The sequence below is a fragment of the Doryrhamphus excisus genome, linkage group LG16 (genome assembly GCF_037039965.1).
Source record: "Doryrhamphus excisus strain RoL-2023G ecotype Guam linkage group LG16, RoL_Dexc_Guam_v1.1, whole genome shotgun sequence".
NCBI classification, from domain to species: domain Eukaryota; kingdom Metazoa; phylum Chordata; class Actinopteri; order Syngnathiformes; family Syngnathidae; genus Doryrhamphus; species Doryrhamphus excisus.
The window spans coordinates 12,143,665-12,169,262 of NC_136372.1; the positions used below are offsets into that span (position 1 = coordinate 12,143,665).

A 25,598-nucleotide genomic window follows, 5' to 3' on the forward strand; every position below is an offset into this window, starting at 1 on the left:
TTTCTCTTCGCCTTCAACTTTATTGAAGAACACTTTCAAGTAAATCTCAAGTTTTCATCTCATTGTAGATAACAATCAGTACATCCACGTCTTAAGAGAAATAACCCAAAAGCCTCGGTGCTGTGGTCTGGGTTGTTTCACACAGAAAATAAAAATCTACAAAAGAAACAAAACAAAAAAAAAGATTGCATTGCATTAAAAAAAAAATACAGGAAACACAAGACACACCGGCAGTTCATTAAAAATGTTAAATTGATTAGATTATCAATTTGTCTACAACATTTCCAGTTATAATGCAATTAATTAGGTTTGTATACAAATGTCCTGATTGTGACTTTGTAATTCAAGCCATTGAATGCCATTGTGTACCCGGTTAACCATCTTCCAATTAAGTACCAAACTTTTAATGCTGCTTTTTTTCCAAATATACCTTAGAACGACCATCCGGGTGGGCGGACGTCCACGAGAAATAATGCCAGAGCAGATCTAGTGTATTCAATATAGTCCTCATAATATCTCCGCCCCAAAGAAACAAAGGCAAAGTGGTTTTCAAACCTGATAAACAGTTCACACTTCATTTCATTGCCTTACAACAATAGCAGCCAATTGATTTTTGAACAACCCCGACATATGGCATAAAGCACAACGTATACAGCTGTTTTAGATTAGAATTCCAAACAAAGAAGAAAAGAACCCTGACAAGAACATTTCACCAGTCCAGTCCTTTCATGATGACTTTGTGCAAGCGCCTTTTTTTTTTTTTTTTATATATTTGTAGTCATTCTATTAGTTGTGTTCTATTCACAGCTTTGAGGCGGCTAAAAGCAGTGAGCCCTTAGCCTACCGTTTCATCATCTCTACGTTACAGACCTCAAAAAAAAAAAAAAACATCTCCATTGGATGGATACTGTAATGCCGCTCATTAAACCGATGACAACATTCATGGAGACGTGGCCCTCTCCGTCCCCGAAGAGGCCAACAGAACAATCACATGACAGCCTCCCTGATCATCTTTGGATTATATTAATACTTGGCCGGATTAATCGTTGTGCAGGCAGATTATAAAAATATATATACACGGGGTATACACATGGAATACATAAATGACAATCATATCAGCGGATAGTCATTAGAAAGGTCATGCTTATCAAAACGTGAGTCCATGTTTCTGTAAAAAGGCACCGGATGTGTCAGCCTCTCCTCTGTGGTGACAGACAGAAATCCAGGAGGTCAAGAGTTATTGCTCCACAGGGAGTGTGCTTGTTTTTTTGTTTCTAAGTTTCCCACTAAAAACACCAACATTCCCCCACAAAAGGAAACATGCAGAGGGCAACCCGATCTTTTAAAGACTGGTCTATGTGCAGGGTCACCCCATGGCCTTCCATTGACTTCTAGTATCTCTTCCCGGTCCTTCCTGGTATGTGTGTGTTAGTTAGCCATCCAGTTAGAGCACCAGCGTAGCTACTGTCATGCATGCAGGGCGAGGAGAAGGAAGTATACAAGTACATGCGTTCGCTATGTTCACAGCAATAGGTGCAATTCTTGTATAGTTTACATGTATCTATACCGACATAGAAATATGTCAACGGCATCATTTCTACCTAGCGGTACGGCTCAGTTCGGTTCGGTATGCATTTCCTCTCAAAAGGGTACGATCAATTGATTTTTTTATGAGATTTCAAACTGGTGCACCACTTTTCACGGGGGTTATGGTCCGTGACCACCAACAAAAGCTGCAAATTAATGCCACATGTGTCAATAAATTTTGACACACGGCTAGTTCCAGCCCCTCCTGTTTAGCTTCATGGTTTCTGATTTTGGATCGACATTTGTAATAACAGTGACTGTTATAGTGTAATTTCCAGTGAATAAGTCTATACTTGTTTCTTAAACTTTGATACAGTGCAGCTAATTTATGGCTAAATTCTGATTTTGTGGCATCTCCTTTACTTGAGAACTACTACAAATTGTTTAAATACTGTCACTGTCAGTGAGGGAATGGTAGCTCTTTTCGTCAGGAACCAATCACAATGACGTTGTCAACCCATTGGACATGGCAGGCTTTCATTATATACAACAGTATAACAACATCACAGTTTGATTCACGTTGCCATCTTTCAAACTATAACAAATTCATCACACAACAACTTAACACTCAAAAGGTGCATCTGACATTATACAAACATGTCCTGATATGAGTTTTCCCATAAGGCATTGCGCCTGAGCGATGCAGTTATTGGGGTTCTGCAATGACATCAGTCTCCCTTTTGGTTTGGGGCTCTGGGTCCTCTGACATTATGGGAAAAAATTGTTAAATTCGTATTGGTATATGTTTGTATATCGCTGAGGTATGTTTGAGTGTTGAATTGCTGTGTGATGACTTTAATGTTGTTTGTAAGATGACAGTGAGTCCGACTTACACTGAGTAATGACCTCCTGCAATTTCCAGTTGGTTGACAAGCTCATCAAATAAAGAGGTGACAGGTCCTCATCGACAATATAGGCAATATGAGGTAGGCACCTGCAACTTATACACTGGAATTGACTGGAATTGTTAGGTTAGATTCAGCTTTAGAACCCTCCCCTTTTCTCATCAATTGCCATTGTCCAATCCAGGTTTAATATGCTTCACACACTTATTAAATGTATTTAAAGTTAATAGTAGGTACTCACCATGACTGAATTACAATGGAAGATGATTGACGAACAGGTGGAATCGGAGTCACGGTGTAGCCTTTAGCCTGGTTGTGAGACTAGCACTACAGCAAGCAAGGGTGTCCAAAGTGTGACTATAGGGGTGTTATTTCATGTCCAGAGGGCCTGTTTTTCATTGGCTTACAGCAAATTTAAAGAAAAAAAACTCAACAAAATGAAATGTTGATATAACTATTCATAAAAGAAAGCTCTGACGTGAAATATATACAGGATATAATTTTTTTCGCCTTTTTGAAAAAAAAAATTAAACATCAAAGTGGCCCCTCGCATCCTTTGATTTTCAGTATGCGGCTTTTGATGGAAAACGTTTGGACACCCCAGCACTCGAGGCTAACAGGTTAGATAAGGCGTTTCTCCAAACCGTGGCTACATAATCCACACTGTGGAAACTATGGTGCATTGAACGACTGACAAAAACTAACAAAAAATCCACTAATTTGCATGAATACTGATTGGAAACTGTGCGGGCATCTACTATATTATTTTATCCTCCGCTGTGGAAATGCAAGCCTGATCCGAAGCGTAGCAATCTGAAGCGTACCGCTTGGCGGAAAGGTGACTGATCATGTCGCCATGCTTTATAGAAGTACGGAAAATAAATACCAACATGCAGATTGCCACATTCAATAGAGTGATACATTGAAAATGAATGAGAAAACAAAACATCTCTTTTTTGAAAGACATCGTATTGCTTGGTGAAATTCTGCAACCAAATGGATGTTAAAGCAGGGCATCCGATACAATACTGACTGAAGACGGGGAGACAAATGACCCTCATGTACTGGGCTCCACCTTGATTACGGTACTTTCTAAAGAGTTACTGACGGGAAAGTCACTTGTTTCGCTGCGCCTGTCGAAAGGGACGGGGGTGAAGAAAAGCTCACACAAGCCGTGATATTATTTCAAACACTACATTCACAGTAGAGAGGGAAACATGTTTAAAAAAATAAATGTCATAAGATGTCATAAGGCGGGGGGGTGGAGAGGGGAGGTAGAAGAAAACACAGTCAAACCTCGGTTTTTGTACAGCATTGAACGTAACAAACTAGTCCATTTTACCCTGTGCTGATTAGTTCGGCAAAAATCTGTGCATTTTTTATTGAACGCGACCGCTAAATAACACTCCATGGGGGACAAAAAAGTTGCGTGTGCCAGCACTTTGGTAAAGAAGATGAGAAACAAAATTGAATTAGCTCTAGCCAGACTGTATGGGAAGTCTGCATCAACATTGTCAATACAATTAATTTTTTGTCCATATTTTGGGGCAAATTAATTTGATTTACATTCTCTTAATTTTCGTACAGCACAGCACTTGTCAAAACATGTCAATTTTTTATTGAATGCAAACACTAAATAACCCGCCATGGGGCCAAAAAAGATTATTATTCTCAATGATTGATGAATTAATTGGATTTCCTATGGGACAAATTCCTTCAGTTTTTGACCAAACATTTGGAACTGATTAATAACAAAAACCGAGGTACCACTGTAATAAAAAAAAACAGCTTAAGGCTGGACAGTGAAGCCCAATCCAGTGAGGCAGATGACGTGATGGATGTATTGTGAGTAAACCATGGAACTCAGACAGGCTAGGGTTTGACGTTATGCACAATTAGAGGATTCCAAATGGGGGACAGGGGGCGGGGTCATGGCTGGTGATAAAGGCAAGGTGCCACAGCAGGAAATACTGTAGACGAGGCATTATGGTGTTCTTCCTTGTTAAGTGAGGACTTGTGAGTTTAAAGACAAGAGCCCTGTAGATTTGCAAACGTAGTACGGGCCTCAAGTGCTACATCTCCTGCAGTTTGGGCGGAGTAGAAAAGGGCCTGCAGAGTGGAAGGATTTAGCTGATAAAGTGTGGTCTTGTTCAACCTCGACTAGCCTATTGCTTTCCTGTCTTTCACAGGCACTTCAGAGGATTGGGCTTTGGTTGATGTGAGAGGAGACTGAAAGGTGGAGATGGAGATGAGGGGCTGCAAATGGTGAATGAATGCAAGTAGAGGGAAGTGGCAGGATGCAGGTTAAAAATGTCTGTGTCTGCAACAAAAAAGCAGAAGAATGCTAATCTGCCGGTGAAATATCACTGAGGCTGCAAAGGCTGGTGCTTAATTGAGTCAAAAGGGCAGTCCGCAAGTGTCAGGGTTTGAACCTGAGGACTTACAGCCCGCTCCACTGGCTGACTTCAGGAAGATCCAGGGCTGAGGTTTAGGATTTGAACGATAGACACGGGGTCCCGGATGTGCAGCCTCCTTCCCCGGCATGTGTTCCTCTCCTGTCTTTTAGTCCGTGTGGTTGTTGGCAAGCTTTTTCTTGTCCGCCCAGCTGGATGCCTCCACTCCTTCTTTCGCCTTGCGACCTTTCGTTCCAGTCAACACCTTGTAGCAGCCACGAGTGATCTTGTACATCCAGATAGTGTTTAAGATATCCAGCGCCACACAGGATGTGATCCAGGCCACCTGGGCGCCCAAGCCCAGGCGTTCAAAGTCTGCAGTGCCGAATGTGGCAAATACGCTGGCCCAATAGGATGGCATGACAGCAATGCGCACCAGGAAGAAGACCACTGCCATAGCGACGCCGTTTATTACCACCATCCTGTGTGAGCGGGGGTACTTTAATGCTTCAAAGAACCACCTGGAGGGATAACAGTGAAGAACATTACAGCTATAAGTGCAATGAAGAAAATAGCTGTTTTGGTTATTGATGAAACAGCACCTTCCATTCCATTACCTTCACACAAAAAAATCTCCTCCCATTTTGTGTGGAAGTGGTAAATTTTTAACTTCTTACTTTGTCCTTCTATGTCACTCTGTTTGAAACACTTTCAGTTCAGAACCAATAAATTGGAGGATAACAAGTTAGCTCGTTAGCTTGCTATATGCTATAAGCTGCGGCCATCTCTTATGTCCCTGCAATGATCCCGTAGCTTGCGCATTAGTGTTGCACAATGTGGTGTAAACAAAGCACAACAGGAGTGTAAAGGTGACTATAGGGGTGTTATTTCATTTCCAGAGGGCTCTAATAATAATGGTAATACTTTATACTTTATGAAAAAATTCTGGAAAATACTGGAATTCTGGAAAATACTACTTTGTGGTCCAATTAACAGTGAACTAATTAACAGTGATAAATGAGGGACAACAATATGTGATAACACGGGTAAAATGTACCACATATATGTACTATTGTTAAAGAAATCCAAATATTTTTACATGTGTATGTATATATATCTAACATAAAATTCGTAGAGTCACTTTTATTGCAAATGTTCATCCATAATCAGAGGAGAACATCAACGTCAAGCCAGCTATTTTTATGGGTATTATGAATTATTCATAGGCCAAAAGTGAGGATCACAGCACATTGTCTGCACACTAACATCAGATAGCGATACTGTCCCTGTCAGACACCCAAGTACGTGCTGCTGCACATTTAATAGCAAGTCTGACTTTGTAACAACTGATGTGTCAACTGCTCACCCATCCATTCATTGTGTTTTAACCACAGCCATCAAGACAACATTGGCTTGTTGTTACTTTGTTTTAATTAACAACTTGCTGACAAGCTTGTAATAATAAACAATGTTTGGAGCGGACACCTCATGATAAAAGGTCTAATTTCACTGAACCGAATCTGTTCAAGTTATAGTTACCTAATACTATTATCGTTTACTAATATAGAAAACCAAGAAAAGCACTGCATCAAATTAAAACCACAACATAAATATGATAATACTGTGGTTCGATGCCTGACTGCTACAACATGTTTTTACAGGATATGACACCGTCGGGAAGTTTACTTTCATTTTAACAGTGAAAAGACAAAACAATCAGCTTCTCCCTGCACACAATAAACACACAGTAGGTTTGTATTTGTGGAAAAAACAGCTGAATCACGAATGTGAGAGGATACAGTATACTTTTGTTTAAGTCAAAATTGTCATCCAGCAAGAAAAAGCCTGAATTTTATTAGAAGATCATAAAATTATGATGCAAAATTATTTATTATTTACATTATTATTTATAAATTAATTATTATTCATAATTAAAGAAAAATACTTTTTTATCGTAATATTTTGAGAAACAAACAAAACAACAAAGTTGTAACTTTTGGAAAATGATGTTGCAGAAAAAGTTCTAATGTTATGAAAAAAAGGCAAAATATTATGGGAGTAAAGTCATAATTATGAGAAAAAAATGTACAAGAAGAAAGATTAAATAGCAACAATGAAAATGTATTCCAATGACAAAGAAATCGAGAGGAAAAAAATTATGTATTTTTAGTAGCATTGAGTTGAAATATGAAAGAAAAAATGTTACATTTTTAAAAGTTATAATATTCAGAGAAAAAACCCAAAACAAAATATAGTTGTATGCTAAAAAATAAAAAAATGGTCAAAATATTACCAGAATAAAGTCATGACATTACAAGAATTAAAAAAAAATGTTTTTTAAATAATAACGACAGCAAAAATAAGAAAAAAAGAGCAGAGACCAAAGTTCATGAGAACAATATGCTGTCAAATATTTTTTCTTTAACTATTTATCACTTATATTAAATTTATATAATATTATATTTAAATATATTATATTTATATAACTTATATTTACATGTAATGTTGACAAAATGTCTGCTAGGACACCCCTGACATTGTGCATATATTATGTCATCATCAATGTTATTGAAAAATACCGCTTATCCTCCGCCAATCACAGGGCACATATAGACAAACAACCATTCACACTCACATTCATACCTATGGACAATTTGGAGTTGCCAATTAACCTAGCATGTTTTTGGAAGGAGGAGGAAGTCGGAGTACCCGAAGAAAACCCACGCATGCACGGGGAGAACATGCAAACTCCACACAGAGATGCCCGAGGGTGGAATCGAACTCGGGTCTCCTAGCTGTGTGGCCTGCGTGCTACCCACTCGTAGAGTACACTGACTACCACTGATATTTTATAATGTGAATTGGGTGGGAAGAAAAAAATGGACGGGACTCACCTTTGGTTCACAAATGGCGTGGATAATTCTGAAATGAGACGGAAATTGGCAAAGTAGGGAAGGACGCCGCGTGTCTGAAATGACCCAAAACGCACAAGTTATCACAAATATAAATCACTCATGTAAAGATGTACAAAAACAGTGGCACTATTTAACTCAATAAAAAGAAGCCCTACCAACACATATCCATATGCATAGAGCGCCGCCAAGTGGTGACAGACAAAAAAGCTGTCCCCCATAGTGCTCCAATTACATGCTAACAGCACAAGATCTGTAAAAAAAAACAAAACAGATATCTATTAAAAGATTGACAAAGAAGAATAAATTTGCATACATTTAAGTGACAAATATCATTATATACACAAGAAAGGGTCATCTAGATATCATGTCCAGGTTTACTAATAGATCAAGGGCATTGCAGTGTGAAGTAGCTGCCAGTCAATAATACAGACTGATGGTAAAATAGTTCAATAGCAGCTCACCATACAGCAGGTAGCCACACGTTATGGCTACATTCAATTTGACCATACTGGGGTCCCCCCTGTGGAATGGAAAAGAACAGGGTATTAAAAAAAAAAAAAAAAAGGTTGGTGCAATCAGTAATCAACTCATCACACTAATCATGAATCTCATTCGAATTGAATTCATTCAAGAGTGATTGTCTGATGCTGATGAACTTTGACAGCTACTGTGAAACAGATAACAAAACACAGTACTTCAAAACTTTTATATCGTATCTGCATCATCGACAGCCGTGACCTTATGAATCCTTGCAAATAGCATCCGTACAACGTAATGAGGCTTACATAAGACACCTGATCCTGACGGCGGTCACAGGTGTCGTATAGCGAAGGACTGTAACTGAACCCATATTCGCATGGACTTTAAAAAAAAACACAATCACTCATAGTGGTCAGTGGCTCATGTTCTCCTGCAGATGACCCTCAATTCACATTCAATTTTATGCCACTGCCAAGAGAATTTTTGAATTATGCATGCACAGGCGAGTCTTCCTGCGCTGCCATTATTAATACTGTATAAAAAGAAATACAGCACAGATACATAGGTAGAATAATGTTGGAGGACAATGTTACTTTTTAGTTCACTTTTTTTCCCTTCATTGTACCACCCACGTCGCTGCGTCAAGGAAAAGGAAAGTGAAGTAAAAATTCTGCTCAGAAACTCTTGGTTGAAGTTGTTGGGACTGTAATAAATAAATAAATAAATCCTTGAACATGTTCAAGGATTGCTCCTACGAAATAGACAGTGATACTCATTGAGACTTTTTCCTCTCAATTAAGGCTCTATCTCTCTCCTTTGCAACACCCCTTCTTATTACTCATCCATTTATTTATTATTGAATTACTGTATTTACTATGTATTCTGTACATAGTGGGGATGACTTGGGTGTTAATTTAGGTTATGCTCTTAGATACATCAAAATAGAACCTAAATTGGTGAAATCCGGCACCGTTACTGCTTAGTATTTTGCTGTATGTTGTATGAGAAATGCCCTGTGATTGGTTGGCGACCAGTCCAGGGTGTACCCCGCCTCTCGCCCAAAGACAGCTAGGATAGGCTCCAGCATCCCCTGCGGCCCTCATGAGGAATAAGCGGTAGAAAATGAATGAATATATGAGAAATAACATATAATATTATTATTATTTCTTAATAATTATTATAATTTATAGAAATTTATATTAATATTAATAATAAACTGCACTTACAATTGTGCCCAGAGCTCGAATAGCAGTCAGCTCTGTCTGATTGACTTCTGGTGCTTTCAGAGTGTGACCCGCCCTTATTAATTGACCTATTGTATTAATTTACAGATTCACTAGGATGAATCTGACAGTGTGTGATAGTCTGCTGGCAAACACCAAAATGACATATGTATGTAACTACATTAACACATTTTGTTATGTTTTCTGAAAACAAGTGTGGCAACGCATCTGCACAGAGTGGTTAGCGCGCAGGCCACACAGCAAGAAGACCGGAGTTCAATTCCACCATTGGCCATCTCTGTGTGGAGTTTGCATGTTCTCCCCGTGCATGCGTGGGTTTTCTCCGGGTACTCCGGTTTCCTCCCACATTCCAAAAACATGCTAGGTTAATTGGCGACTCCAAATTGTCCATAGGTATGAATGTGAGTGTGAATGGTTGTTTGTCTATATGTGCCCTGTGATTGGCTGGCGACCAGTCCAGGGTGTACCCCGCCTCTCGCCCGAAGACAGCTGGGATAGCCTCCAGCACCCCCACGACCCTCATGAGGATAAGAGGTAGAAAATGAATGAATGAAGTGCGGCAAAGCATGCTGGGAAGCCGGAATCACTCCCAGCAATGTTTTAATGCAGCTATATTTTTGAAATACTGAAATATATCAGCCTCACACAGTCTCTCCCTCCAGCAGCACTCAAGTAAGTTGAGTTTGAGACGGCGCTACAGAAATGCGATGCAGCGATGGTGCACTCATCCACCGTCCTCCCTTTCTCTGACACTTTGAACCGACTCAGCACTGCTCGCTCTATTTAATTATTTAACTAATAAAAAAACAGCAATTCAAAAGACAGAGGGGGAACGTGGCACAGGTATCATGAATTTAAAGATGAACAAAAACACAATGTCATGTGACCTCTTTTAAAATCAACATCTTTTATTTATTTAACACCCAGAATTTCAAGTTAATGGATTATACTGCCAGGCTGTCGCCACTCAAGCAGCAGCAGGCAGAACAATGTTGCTGTTGTACCACCGTGGCTTTCAATGATGATGCAATGCAATTTGACTGGCTGAAGAATTATTGCTTTCACCGCTCCGGTGTTGCAAGGAAATTTGTTTTGAAATGCAGTTAGCGTTGGTGGAAATGCTGAGAAATTCTATCAAACAAGTGTCTCAACCTCAAGTCTGCTCAACTCAAACTGGAGAAGCAAATTAAAATAGTTTTGTAACTAAATCACCCCCTGAAAGAAATTAAATCATGAATTCCAGTTCAAGCAGATGCAGCTCGATTCCCTCTTCTTTTGTCCCCTTTCCTTCTTAGCCGAACCCCCGGTGCCCCACCATACACCCACTGCTTTTTCTTCCCTCTTTCACTCCAGTGCAATGCTGGCCGGGGCCAACGGCAGACAATAAGAGAGAAGGAGGTGCGCTGCATTAATTTGACAGAGAGAGGCGAGCATGGTGTTTGGGACACATGAGGAGAGGGTGCAGAAGATTGGTGCTATGAAAAGGAGCCTTGTTGGTAGGATTCTAGTCTAGCGTGCTGGGAGAAGAAGAGGTGGCAAAAGAGAGGAAGGGGAAGAGAGAAACCAGGCTTGGAGGAAGGAAGTGAGAACATTCTTAAACATTTGAAGACCATAGAACATAGTCATAAAAAGATTAAACACAAACTCATTCAATACCAAACACATATTTATGTCTTTTGCTTTTTTTTTTTGCACAAGAGGAAAAAAACTAGGTGCAAGTGCACACAAAAAGATGTCACTGGCCACAAGGTGGCAGAAGTGCATTTAATAAGCGCTCGGCATGGATCTTTTGCAGGTAAAAACACACGACAGCAAGAAGGAAATTACAGAGTGTGGAGGAGTGTAGCATGCAAAAGCTTATGCATTGCAGGGACATTTTAACACATATACACATGTGGGCACACCCAGTTAAGTTCCATGCATCCATTTTGGCCAGCCAATCACAGGGCACATATAGACAAACAACCATTCACACTCACATTCATACCTATGGACAATTTGGAGTCGCCAATTAACCTAGCATGTTTTTGGAATATGGGAGGAAACCAGAGTACCCGGAAAAAACGCACGCACACATAGGGAGAACATGCAAACTCCATGCCCGAGATGGGAATTGAACCCACTGGGCCACAGTGCAGTCCCAGTCTAGTTCCAAATGTAAAAACTGTAAATAGTTATATTTGGAAAGAAATTGTTATTTTGATGTTAAACAACCCCTTTTGGTATTGTTTGTGTTGTGGTTGTTTTGATATTTGAGCCATCACAAAAGCAAAACACTTGTGTCAAAGTGAAAATGAAGCTTGAAATGTATCTCTTCACAAACAGCTGTCTTTCTCCCTTTTTTTTGTTAGGAACTGATATATCCCTGAAACTTGCCTGTGTTCTACTGCTGATTACTACAGAATGGAAAAAGGTAGAAGCAAACTTAATTTTTCTGATGAAAAACGACAGTCTAATCTTTCTTTTGGTAGATTCCATGTTTCCATAACCATAGACCACAATAGTCTGTATTCTGAAAATCAGTCAATAGGTCACTGAAAGGGATGTCTTGAAAAATGGCTGGTATTGAATGATTTAAATAAAAACGAGTTTGCATAGGAACAGATCCTTGCACATAGTTCAAGGATACCATCCTTATCCTTGATGAGAGTTAATTGATGACAGATCAACACTAGGCATACACCCAATGTTGTTTCTACCCTTTCTGAGCATTTTTGCATTGTTTAGTTTCACATCCGTGGTGACGGTTTTCGTTTTCTTTGCCGCACTCCCTTATACTTGACATGGTGAAGGGCGGGAGGTTGGCAAGGGTGAATTAATGAGTAATGTCTCACATATCCCATCATGTGTTGTCATGACACTTATATGTTTTCTCTTACCAGACAGGATTGGCGTTGACTACATCGTCAAACCACAGGATATACAAACAAAAGAATCCCACAACCAGAGCATGGACAGTCGACACCAACCTGAGACAAAACACATGCAAATCATTGCATTAGTAGCAACAAATGGGTTGACAAGTCACCAGTCAGTTTCAGAAACGTGTAGTCATGGACGGCAGCAGGCCAGATCGGGCTTGTCGTTGACTAATCTGAGGCTTGCTGTTTCGACTAATAAAGTAATTGGTTTGTCCCGAGATGGACTAAATCAATATGATCCAAACACAGACAGTTAGTGGTTGTTTGGTCCATAACATACCAGAAAAGTCCATCATTGTTTTCCAAAGTCAAAGCTTGTGTGTGAATAATTGGTTTTGCCTAAAATACAAAGCTACATGCTTTTCATGGACTAAGGAAATGAAAAACCTCACATTTCAGATGCTTAAGTCACAAAGCGATGAATTGAATCCCAAAATAGTTGTTGATTAACCAATTAATAATTGATTATTTGTTGCAGCTGTAGTCTCCAATGTACAATATAACCAGAAAAAGTCATTTGATTTGTGGCTGGCCGCTTTTTTGAAAATGAGAATGAAGAAATGTCTGAATTATTCTCTAACAGACATGTCTGTATGACGTTAAAGTAGAAAAAGTAGATTTATGCCACCTATTGTACAGAGATGCTACTACACAGTCAGTTCAATTGGAAATTGTTTACGAGCGAGGGCGAACAGCTCGAAAATTGTTTTTGTGCTGGCCTAAATTTATATCAAATCTACTCTTCCTCAATTTCTTGGAAAAAAATTATGACAAATCAAATTATAATTAGGGATGTCCGATAATTATAAATCGCCAAAAAAATTTGTTGATATCGGTATAACATTTTTTCCAGATACCGATGCCGTACACAACACATATATGTTCATTCCACCATAGGAAATAAGTCATGTTACACCTATCGGTATTGGTATCGGCTGATATTGGTATCGGAATTTGAAAGTTGGACAACATCAACATATCAATTTTCAGCAAAAATGCCAATATCGATCATCCCCAATTCTAATAACCCTAATTAAAAACAGGGCCGCCTATGCATCAGGGAAACCATAAGACAATCAGAATGAGTCCTAATCTGCAAACAAGCAGCCTCTGATTAAAGCTAGTATAATTCACAGACCAATGGGAGCTTTACAAGGTGGGAAGAAGAGTCAATATCCTGTCTGGGATTGCTATGCAACATGACTTTCATTGACAAATAAGGACATCTGGTTGTAAAAATGAGGGTGGACACGTATTATGAAAATTCAAGGTGACTGAACCGTCTATTAACTTTGGGCATGCTCGTTACACATGCACGTCTTTCTTTGAACATGTTGCCTTCCTCCTTCCACTTAAGTAATGGTTACATAACAAACAAAGTTGAAAGCTGGCTGATTATGCAATGGCTGGCCACTATGCAGTCACCCACCAGTGCATGCCCTTTAAGTTGTTGTGGACTATACGAGAAAGAACCCCATGCTTTTTAAATTTTAACTGGGAGGAATCTAATAATGTGGAGTCAGTGTAGCGTGTTATGCAACTATAACCTGCAGCTTTGCCCCCCGCCCCTCCTCCCACTGAACTTCAACCTCTCTGTTTGCTGTGTTTGGATCACAGCTATGTTTACGTGGAATGACGATGCTTTGACACATGAGGGTGCATCTCCGACAGAGCTGCTGCTTCATCAAAAACACCCTTATTTGCTTACATGGTCACTTCTGTCAGGAAGTTGTAGTACGAATCCATCCAAGTACTTTAGTTTTATGCTAAGTACTAAAGTAAGTACTAAATCCAGTGAAATTCAGCTGAATCAAAGGGTTTGGGTCTTTTGTCCTAATGCAAAGTAAAAATGGTCACTGAAAGGCTCCATTCAGTGTGGAGAGTACATTGTACCATGCTATGGTGCAAGTTGCTAGTGTGCACTCAAGCGGGGTTGGACCACATGCAGTGGTTGCCACCATGAAAAACTGATGGGAAGAATGACTAACTGTATTTTCCGGACTATAAATTGCACTTCATTCTTATGGTCCTATGACTTATAGTAAGGGAAATACTGTATTTATAGTAATTTAATATACGCTGCCTTGAAGTTGTTGGTAGTTTGCCGACACCTAGTCAAGGCAATAATTCATTTAGTTGAGCTTGTGATGCAATTGGACACACAAATTCATTATACAGAGCATACCAGACACATTTTTTGTTATGGAATACTTCCTAAAAGGCTTCTGACTTAGAGACTGTGTCTGTAAGTAATGTGCAACTACAATTATATGATACCTGTGTGGACTGACAAATGCTACTCTTTAATTAGGACTAGAATTATGCCGAGCTTGGACATTGTAGCCACTGTGTCATCCACTGATTGACTAAATGCGTATGTTTAGTCTATTTTAATTGATTTGTAAATATAAAAAGTAATTTTTGGTGTTTTATATGGCTGGAAAACATTCTACCAGGCATTGAATGGGAATGCATGGCTAGGATCCGGACTGGAGTTGCACTTAAGTCGCCACACAGAAAGCCTTAAGACTCGAGCTGACCATTACTATCGCTCTTCCACACAGCAACCACCATACAGAAAAATACACAGACAAAACATCCAGCATCTATTGTGCCATTAGTGGTCACATTGGGACTACAAAAGGTTTATCAAAATTAAAAGGAGTTCCTAAATGCAACGTCTGCGAAAGAAAGATAACTGTCTCTGTGTTGACCGCATCAAACTTTATCAGGCATCTGAAAACACCCAGATACGTCAGTTGTGAAAGTTAATGTTTGTTTCGATGGTTAGCATCTTATCTCAGTATAACAGCTTGGTTAATTTGATTAGCTCTGGTCTTGTGTTGTAAAAAGATATGCCACAGTATGCATGTTCTAAAACTCTTTTTGTTGTGAATTTTATGTTGGACTTTTTAAGCTGTTATTGATTCTTTTTGTATGTACATATACGTATATACATATACACTGTAATGAGCAAATAAAATGTGCTCATTACAAGCACAGGAGACTTGACTCGGACTTGCAGAAAAATGACTTGCGAACAACTGGTTCCTGTGACTCACCTGGAGTTCCACTCTGTGTGCTTGGTGGGAGGCAGCAATCCATAACTTGGCGCGATGGCGGAAGAGAGTAAAGGACTGGCCACCGAAAACAGTAGCTGGAAACCAACAAAGCTTCCAGCTACCACGGTCAACTCTCTCATCTCCATCCCTCACCTAATGACGACAGAAGAGAGGGTCAACAGAGGACGGTGGTGCTTCCTAAAGACAGTAACCACTAGATTTATTGAAGCTTTAAGGAACAGATGAATGAGACAAAGTGAATACAAATACGAGGACCCACAACATACTGGAAGTGCCTGACAAGCAGAGTGCTTTGCTGTGGTGGAAGACGAGCAGCATAACAAAACACTGAGGAAAAATCAGTATGGCAGAGACAGAAATATTATTAATGTATACAGCAGAATGTGGGAGAAAAAAATGTGAAAAAATATTACAAATACATAGTATCTCACAAAAGTGAGTACACCACTCACATTTTATGAAACAGTTTGGAAAACAACTATTTGATGTGTTGAGCTTGCAAGATTACCCCGCTACAAAGACATGGAAAGTCCATAATTTTTATGGTAGGCTTATTTTAGAGCTGCAGCAAACAATCAATGAACGAATGATTAATCAATTAGCCACATAGTGGGGAAAAAGGACAAAGAAGCCCAAAATGTACCACTTCCGCACAGAACGGGAGGAATATCTATTTTTCACTCTATAAGGTTAGCCATGCAGTGTGAAGGTGATGTAATATAACGTCACGTCTCACCAATGTAACATTACAGATGCCTAGTGATCAGAATTCTACACATAACTTTCATTTTTTAGGCCATAGTTGACCACAAATCAGCGATCAATAATTATTAAATTTTGGAAAAAACACATCAGAGTGAGAGAGCAAAATTTGAACCATGATGTAGCGAGGGATGACAGTTAATGTAATTGATTAATCTTTTTTTTAGTTAAATGTGTAAATCTTGTTTTTAATATCGATTACTATTTTATTTCTTATTGGATCTTTTAGTTTTGGATTAAATTCAATTTGTACCTTTATTGTATTTTATTTTTACTTTTTATTTTACTAGTCTGTGCAGCACTTTGGAAACTCTGTTTATAAAATGTGCTATATAAATAAAGTGGATTGGATAAATATCCTCTAATTTCAGCTACTCGAACGTGAGTGTCCTTAGTCATCCATGAGTTTGACTTTGGCAAACAGTGATCAACATTTTTGCCGCTTTGCTGATATGTTGCGGACCCAACACATAAACACAATGTGAACAAAAAACAGTTCAAATAAAGGTCCTAAATGACTTATAAATAAATATTTATTCTTTTACCAACCAGCAAGAATGTTGACCCCTACATACAGTAATGTGCCCCAGAAGCTCACAAATTAGCCATTTCCCCTCAGAGAAAGACAGCACTGTTGGTGAGATAATTCTAAAATGGAGGAAATGCAAGATAACACTCAATTGCCATTGTTCTTGCTCTGGAGCTCCATACAAGATACAGTGTTTACCATACAGTCATTTATTCATGACGGCCCGCCACAATGAAATTTGGCTCGCCACAGATGTTATTTTTTAAATTTTATTTCATAGGTATTTCACCGTCTGCTCAAATTGAATGAACTGCAGTCGCAATCTTGGCCAGTAAATCGCGTCATACTGCAGAGCAGATTGTTCTTTCATTTGCAAGAATCAATCTCCAACTAGCTTGACGGAGAGGCGCTCATCTAGCAGGCCGACAGTTGCACTAATGGTACAAACGGCAATCTCAGAGGTTACATTGTAATATACAGTCCAACATGTACTGTATAAAATTGGTATAATGTGAGCTGATATTCTGTGGCAGAACGTTTTAGACACTCCACACTCCTGCACACAATGTACTTTTCCCTGTCACGTCAACAGTATACAACAGCTCAGACTGTAATCTAATCTGTTTTCCAACTTGTTTATGTCCGTGAAGCCTCATGCAGTCACTCTTTCTAAGACCCCTGATGTTATAAGGTCAAGCTGGTTGGTCTCTTTCAGTAGAAAAACATTATCGGGGGGCTCATAATTCCTCATAACTAAAGTTTTCACCTCGGAACAAAGTTTAGAAATGCCATAACTAACAGCCAAGTGTTCTGTCCTTTATCAGCAATTACAAAATACCTTGACCCATGTGTGCCTGGACTCTGACCGGCTAAATTCTGATTCAACCAGCGACTTTATGTAAGCTATTTAAAACGGCTCAACTATGATTAGAGTTGTGAAAGGCATAGAGTTTGTGCGGTAAATCATATAAAATATGCAAACAATGCAACAGATTTCTTTTAAAGCCATGATATAGACTCTACAAGGACGACAAATGATACAGTACACATGGAAAGATGGTGTGAAATGGATATATATTTTGTTTGTGAATGAGTTATGAGTTGCAGCAGTATGGAAATAGCAATGTAATGGCTTATGAATCCAAATACATATGAATAGTAATATCTACATCATATCTGTGCACATATTCAACCTTCAACACCAACAAGCCACAACACAAGAGTACTAATGCATATTGCATACCTCTGTGTCATCAGCAAAAATCAATAAGTGAACGTCTGCGTGCATGGTATTGATGTTTTGTTCAACATCTGCAAGGTACTCTACTTGAGCCTGAAGTCCTCCTTATGAAAAATGTGCTCTTAAAAGGTCTGGCCCACCGTAAACAAACCGGGTGCATTCGATCCAACTCCATCACATTGATAACTGCACTGACTTTGATGTACTGCCCAGACATTTGTCCACCAATTGCAATGTAGAGTACATGTAAACCAGCTACAGTAAATAAACACAAATACACTTCTGTGGTGTGCTTCATTCTTCTGATACACAATGACGCGCCCAAAAGAGCTTTCTTGTGGCATTGTGATGACAGTGGTGGGCCAGCGCAGCATTCCCTGCTGGCCTTAAACATTAGCAGAAGCACTGACCTACATTTACAACTCAAATTCTAGTATTTGTTGCATGAAATTGTAGGAATTTATTCCCAAGTCTGTTATCTTCATTTCAAAGCATGTCTCTTGGCTGCACTGCTTCCAGTGGTGTATTTGGATGTTGGATTTTTTTTTTTTTTTTGTCGCATCAAATTGCAGATTGGCCTCACATGGCCTGCTAGCAGTCACCTTTACACTCATATTACCCAACATAGTATTCGTTCATTCATTCATTTTCTACCGCTTATCCTCACGAGGGTCACAGGGGTGCCGGAGCCTATCCCAGCTGTCTTCAGGCGAGAGGCGGGGTACACCCTGGACCGGTCGCCAGTCAATCACAGGGCACATATGGACAAACAACCATTCACACTGGTCTCATTCGTCCATCCATCCATTTTCTACGCCGCTTACACTCACGAGGGTCGCCGGCATGCTGGAGCCTATCCCAGCCGTCTTCGGCGAGAGGCAGGGTACACCCTGGACTGTTCGCCAGCCAATCACAGGGCCAAACGTACAGAAAATAAGGAGCCAACACTTTGTGTCAGAAGGAAAGACACAGCTGAATAGGTGCAGATTCTAAAAGATCTACAACAGTTTCTGTGTGGGTTATGGTGTGTAACTGGCGTCCACAAATCAATACAAAGGGCAGAAAATATCCATACATTTTCTACCGCTTATCCTCATTAGGGTCAAGAGGCGGGTTACACCCTGGACTGGTTGCCAGCCAATCAGAGGGCACATATGGACAAACAACCATTCACACTCACATTCATACCTATGGACAATTTGGAGTCGCCAATTAACCTAGCATGTTTTTGGGATGTGGGAGGAAACCAGAGTACCCGGAGAAAACCCACGCATGCACGGGGAGAACATGCAAACTCCACACAGAGATGGCCAAGGGTGGAATTGAACTCGGATCTCCTAGCTGTGTGGCCTGCACAGTAACCACTCTAGCGCCGTGCAGCCCAACATAGTAGATATTATAACAACAATAACAATAATAATAATAGAAAATAAACCATTGAAGACATAAATAAAACTTGTGCTTGTGTGTGTTTACACTAAATGTGTTCCGGATAGGTGGAGTACAGGAAGTGAGAGGAACTGTGGCCCATGTCATTAGTATGTTATTATTATTACTTTGCCTGTTAAGTAAACATTAATAATATTATTGACACTTAGTCTCTTTCTCTTGAATGATTAATAAAGTATCTATCTATCTATCTATCTATCTATCTGTCTGCCTGACCAGTGAAGACTACTACATATCACAATTTCAATATGTAATGCCTTATACGTATTTTCATTCATTTCGTCACAGTTATGCCTGAAAATATTTAGGCAAAAATGCATAACATTTACTTAAATGTGCATACTTTTATTTACTAAAAGGCCATATTCAACCACAAAACAGCATGAATTATTCAATTATTTTCTTAAAAACACAAGAGCGAAGCCACAAAATTTGAGCTGCGATGTGGCGAGGTCTGTAATAAAGAAAAGTAAATAACAAAAAAAGTCAAATCATTAATACGATCATTCCTCCCCCAAGCTGATGAATGACAGCCAATGAGCCTCGCCAGTCAGGACTAGTTAGTTCCACTATATTGTTTTAGTACTATCATGGTACAAAGTGAATATTATTATAAATGTAATGCACAAATAAAGACATCCTCCAAAGTTTAGTAAACAAAACAGTCCAGTAATGAGACTCTATATGACAAACTGCAGTCTGACAGCACACAGGAGACATCCCGCAAATGCTGATTAATTCATGTTACCCCATTTGCCATCATTTTTCTCTCTTTTCCTGTATGCATTTGTCTTTGTCTTGTAGCCTAATAGTTTCGCCACCAGGCAGCACATGACACTTCAGGCATGTGGCCTGCATGAAGCTCTATATTTACACTTAAATGCATCTACGTCATGGATGCATACTGTTAAATAAACAAGTCTGCCGTGAAACAAAGCACGGGAAGGAATCATTCGAGGAAAGGGAACATTAATAAACACAAGAATGACACTCCAGTGCTGCAATGTAGGCTACATATTTGGCTCGGATGCACCACCGTGCTTGCCAATGCACCATTCCCTAGAAAAGTAGCATGTTCTACAAAACAGCAGAGGCATGACTGAAGGCTCCAAGGATCCGCACCACCCCCAAGAGCTTCTTATTGTCTAGCAGCGGTGCACATTCCGGAGCCACGATGATCGTATAGCTGCATGTGTGTGAATAATTCATGGCCATTCTTCACCTGGCAAGCTGCTTCTCACAGCCCCGTGGGAGGAAGCAACACGGACGCTCCTCACTGCGGATGACAGCCCGGATAGGAGATCCACTCCCCGGTCCGCATTTGACCTTGTTGTACGGGCTTTATCCTGCTGCTGTCAGCAAATCGCCATCCGTGACATATCGACTAAACATAAATAATAACGGATCAATTCCCCCACCGTCCATCACCACAACCCCCCCGCCCCCCACGCCGCTCTTCCTAACGCATTGCTACACCACACCACCCTCACAAACGCAGTCCGGTTTTAAAAACATATTTCTATTGGATAACTCTACGTGCTTTGCAGCTGATGAAAGCGCAATAGAAGACATTGCAGACACCGTGGCAATGGCGAGATCACGCAGACAGCGGTTATATTAGCCATATTAATCACAGCGTCAAACCCTGCCGAGATAGGCGTGGAACGCGTTCTAACAAGAACATTTTTCAAAGGATAAACTTGTTTTTACTTGGAAAGCTATGTGCGTGAATGCGTGCTCCTGTTGTTGCTGTGCAGCCGCTGGCTAGCCAGCAGATGCGCGTTAAGATGTAAAGAAAGATGAGACTTAAAATAGCACTTAAGCGTCGGCGCGCTTTGTATTTGATGTGGTGCAAGGAGTAAAACGAGCTGCAGTTTACCTGTTATCCGTCGCATAAGTGTGAGCAGGTCGGACAGGCTCTCGTTGAGCAGCCGTCTTCTCCACTTTCTTACAACTTGACGGCAGCTAGCAAGTCGGCTAAACTACAAGCTCTCCCAGTGCGACCCCGTCAATGAGGAGGAGGGGGGGAAAGGGGAGAGAAAAGAAAGCCTCCTGTGCCACGTAAACAAGTCCGAGTAACCATTACAACTTGGTGCTAACGACTTTTCTTTCAAAGCTCCCCCGTCGCCGCCATGTGTTGCCGATAACGAGATCGACGCAAAAGTTTAAACTCGCTTTTATTTTGTTGACAGTCAGCACTCGGGACCGACTCGTCACGTCATGAAAGTATCCGCCCCCTTCGCCGTGCACACGCCCCCGGCAAAGGCCACGCCCACACAGGAATAAAGACCCTTTCAAAGCAAAAACATTTACTACAGTCAGTGGCGTCATTCGGGCTATTTTAGGGGGCCTGAATCCTCTTTAAAATATTGATAAGCCCCGTCGATGTTGTTTTATTTTAAAATATATTTTTAAACACAGCTGCGCCCACAAATCAAATCCAAAGTGGCCAGAATGAGATTAAATAAATAACCGTATAACCTGCCATTCCCCTTCACGTCATAGTGTAAGGTAGAGAAAGCCCTTTCAAAGTAGTTCTCTAATCCATTCCACTTGTTTTTATAGCAGACGCTCACATCACTGAAAATCCAGCCCATATTTTCTTATGACTGAATTGCTTCATTCAAATAAATACATAACAAAACACAACCTGAACAACCTGAAAGGCCAAAGGAGAAAAACATGATGCACACACAGCAGATCTCTGCTATATGTAACCTGTTATTTTAGGAGGTCCTCAATTAACAGTCCAACATCAATGAAATAATGTAAACCATTCAGTGCTTGCACATGCAGTCATTCCTCCACTCTGCAGGGGGCAATAGTGAGGTGTTGGCGTTACAATGAAGCAGCAGTAGAACAAGATGCCTCTCGACAAATATGGGGCAATCAACTCTAAAATAAAAAAGTCGACTCTGAAAATTTGGCCTGTAACAGTGCCTGAATTACAAAATATGCATTTATCAAATATGCAGTGAGGAATGTCGAATGCGATGTGAATTAGGTCACTTAAGTCTCCACTGAAGGTCCAAGTAATAAATGTAGAGCCCACTACTGCTGTAAACAGTATAAACATGCTGTTAAATAACATCTTATCAAAGCATCTTCTTGCTGGAAAATGTTGAGTGAATTTACCTAGTGAAACAGCACCCTCTGCTGGATTCAAAGCTGCCACACTATTTTTTTTATGTAGATAAGTGCCATCAAATCACTTTCAATTTAAATTACCACAAAAACTAAAATCTTTTCAAATAAGAACAGAGAAAAAAAGCTAAGCCACTTGGTCTTCATGTATGTTATAATTAGCTAATGTGAGCCATAAATTCTGGCTTTCCAAAGATTAAAATATTCAGCTGTTGTAATAGATCAAGTAGTGTTCAAGTCTATATACTGGGGTGGACAGTGAGATATTTAGAAATGACACATAAATGATTTCATATCTTTAATTAGACTTCACTGTACAAGAAGATTCATTAGCAGTGAACCTTTAACAGTGGTGTTATGGTGCTTATTTTAATTGGTTTATTATTGATCTACAGCAAGGGTGTCCAAAGTGTGGCCCCAGGACCAATTTGTTGGCGCTACACATTCTACAACCAAAAATTAATTTTACAAGAATAAATGAAAAATATTAAGAAAAAATGTTGCAATTTATCAGGAATAACATCATAATACTATATTGGTAGAATAAAGTTTCATTTTCTTATGAGAAACAAACAAAACTAAATAAAGTTAGGTTGGGAAAAAAGTTATAATATTATAGGAATAATAATATAATAATAAATAATTGAATAATATTCCTATAATACTATTATAGGAATATAATAGGAAATTCTATAATAGAAAAATTATTGGAATATCAAAATATTATGGCATAAAGTCATAATACTACCAGCAGAAATTGACAAGTTAAAAAAAAATGTCCATTTCTACCACTTATCCTCACGAGGGTCGCGGGTATGCTGGAGCCTATCCCAGCTGTCTTCGGCTGAGAGGCGGGGTACACCCTGGACTGGTCACCAGCCAATCACTGGGCAAGTAAATTCATAATAACGAAAAATAATATAATTTTAGTAGCATAGATTGTAAATCTACCCAAAAATGGATATGTTCATTCATTCATTTTCTACCACTTATCTTCTCAAGGGTCACGGGAGGTGCTGGAACCTATCCCAGCTGTCTTTGGCCGAGAGGTGGGGTACATCCGAGACTGGGCGCCAGCCAGTCACAGGGCAACTAAACTCATAATAAGGAAAAATAATGTAATTTTAGTAGCATCGATTTGAAATCTACCAAAAAAATTATATATATATTATTTCAGTCATAATAAGTCATAATATTATGAAAAACAAATAAAACAAGATAAAATTGTCCATCCATTTTCTTTGCCGCTTATCCTCATTGGGGCTGTGGGTATGCTGGAGCCTAGATAAAGTTGTCCTTTTTGGAAAATTAGGGAGGGAAAAATGTTAATATTATGGCAATAAAGTCTAAATATTATGATAATAAAGTCATAATATTATAAGGAAAAAAAAATTAAAAAAAAGAAGAAAAAATATGCGGGAAAAAAAGATCCAAGACCAAAGTTCATACCAATAATATGCTTTTTCATTGATATCAAGCATCATGTCTTTATTTTCTTTATTGCAAAGATAACCATTGTTTTTATTACTTGAAAATCCTTTGTGACCAATGCCTGTCTGAGTTTCCTGTCTGGACATTATTTTGACACCTTCACCTTCTTGCTGCCTTCACTTCCATTGCAGAGGTGATTGGTTCCTGTTCTCCTGGTCCTGGCCCGGTCTGTCTATCTATTGATTTTACTATACCGCCCTCATAATATTATTCTAAAAGTTCAGCGTCTTTTCAAATAAAACCGGCCTTCAAATTCTAAGGTAAAACATTTCCAATTAAAAGTGGCATTTGTATACTGTCAAAATAAATGCTTATCCCCTTCACATCCTTCACACTCCACATGCTTTGGAATGCAACAGCAAGAGTGGCGGGGGATCCTCTTTGTTGCAACACCCATTCAATTTCCGTTGCTATGTTGAGGTTGAGTGTTTTTGAAGAAACACAGTTTAGTCAAGTTTATCTGGTTCTGCCGCTTACGAGCTGTGAAAGTCTCCCACTCAAAGTCTAGTCATGAACGCCCAAGGCCTCTCGCTTTGTGTATGTAGTGGATTTTCACACAGAAGATCAACACACTAATTGAAAATAAAAAAATCCAGTCATTTTCTACTGCTTATCGTGTTAAGGGTTATGCGTGAGCTGGAGCCTATCCCAGTTGACTTTGGGTTGAGGTACAACAGTCAATCACAGGATTCATATTGACAACAATTATGCTCAGATTCAAAACTATGAGCAGTATAGTGTCTCAAATGAACCTAACCTTTTGAATGTACGAATGTTTTTGGAGTGTGGGAGGGAACCCGAGTACCAGGAGTAAACCCAAGGCATGAAAATCAGTATTCCTTTGCCTAAATTAAGCATTTTCAAGCATAGAAATGGTTATTCCTTCATTCATTCATTTATTTTCTATTGCTTTTCCTCACAAGGGTCGCGGGGGTGCTGGAGCCTATCCCAGCGGTCCTCGGGCATCATCACAGGTCATAGAAATGGTTATATGAAATAAAATACAAATACAGTAAATATACATTTAAATGGTGAATGTAGTATTCTACATTAATCACTAGATTTGATCGCTGGAACAACAGCCTTTTATTGCAGGTTTACAAGTGTAAAGGTGACTATAGGGTTCATTCATTCATTCATTTTCCACCGCTTTTTCCTTCAAGAGGGTCACGGGGGTGCTGGAGCCTATCCCAGCGGTCTTCGGGCATCATCACAGGTCATAGAAATGGTTATATGAAATAATATACAAATACAATAAATATACATTTAAACGGTGAATGTAGTATTCTACATTAATCACTAGATTTGATCGCTGGAACAACAGTCTTTTATTGCAGGTTTACAAGTGTAAAGGTGACTATAGGGTTGTTATTACATATCTGGAGGGCTCTAATAAGATTCATTCATTCATTCATTTTCTACCGCTTTTTCCTCACAAGGGTCACGCGGGGGTGCTGGAGCCTATCCAAGCGGTCCTCGGGCATCATCACAGGTCATAGAAATGGTTATATGAAA

At 39.5% G+C, this 25,598-nt stretch overlaps 1 protein-coding gene across 2 annotated transcripts; it reads right to left on the bottom strand.

Moving 5' to 3' along the window:
• Window positions 1–21,652, bottom strand: tlcd4b (TLC domain containing 4b). 2 transcript variants are annotated; one of them, XM_058049640.2, is made up of 7 exons: window positions 21,328–21,652; window positions 15,448–15,600; window positions 12,344–12,433; window positions 8,202–8,260; window positions 7,896–7,990; window positions 7,720–7,793; window positions 1–5,346 (listed from the first exon to the last, which is right to left on the bottom strand). In XM_058049640.2, exons 2-7 carry the CDS (start codon window positions 15,591–15,593, stop codon window positions 4,995–4,997), a joined length of 816 nt encoding a protein of 271 aa, XP_057905623.1. In that variant the 5' UTR covers window positions 15,594–15,600; window positions 21,328–21,652; the 3' UTR covers window positions 1–4,994. The 2 variants fall into 2 exon arrangements, with proteins under 2 accessions (XP_057905623.1, XP_057905624.1); XM_058049641.2 differs by lacking the exon at window positions 21,328–21,652 and adding an exon at window positions 20,671–20,873.
• Between the last annotated feature and the right edge of the window lie 3,946 nt (window positions 21,653–25,598).

What these genes read in the sequence shown, in the direction of transcription:
- tlcd4b (XM_058049640.2), bottom strand. Translation starts at nt 15,593, where the DNA reads ATGGAGATGAGAGAGTTGACCGTGGTAGCTGGAAGCTTTGTTGGTTTC. An exon ending in CACACAGAGTGGAACTCCAG is followed by an intron (nt 12,434 to 15,447) that starts GTGAGTCACAGG and finishes GTTTTGTCTCAG; the next exon opens with GTTGGTGTCGACTGTCCATG. An exon ending in GTGTGGCTACCTGCTGTATG is followed by an intron (nt 7,991 to 8,201) that starts GTGAGCTGCTAT and finishes TTTTTTTTACAG; the next exon opens with ATCTTGTGCTGTTAGCATGT.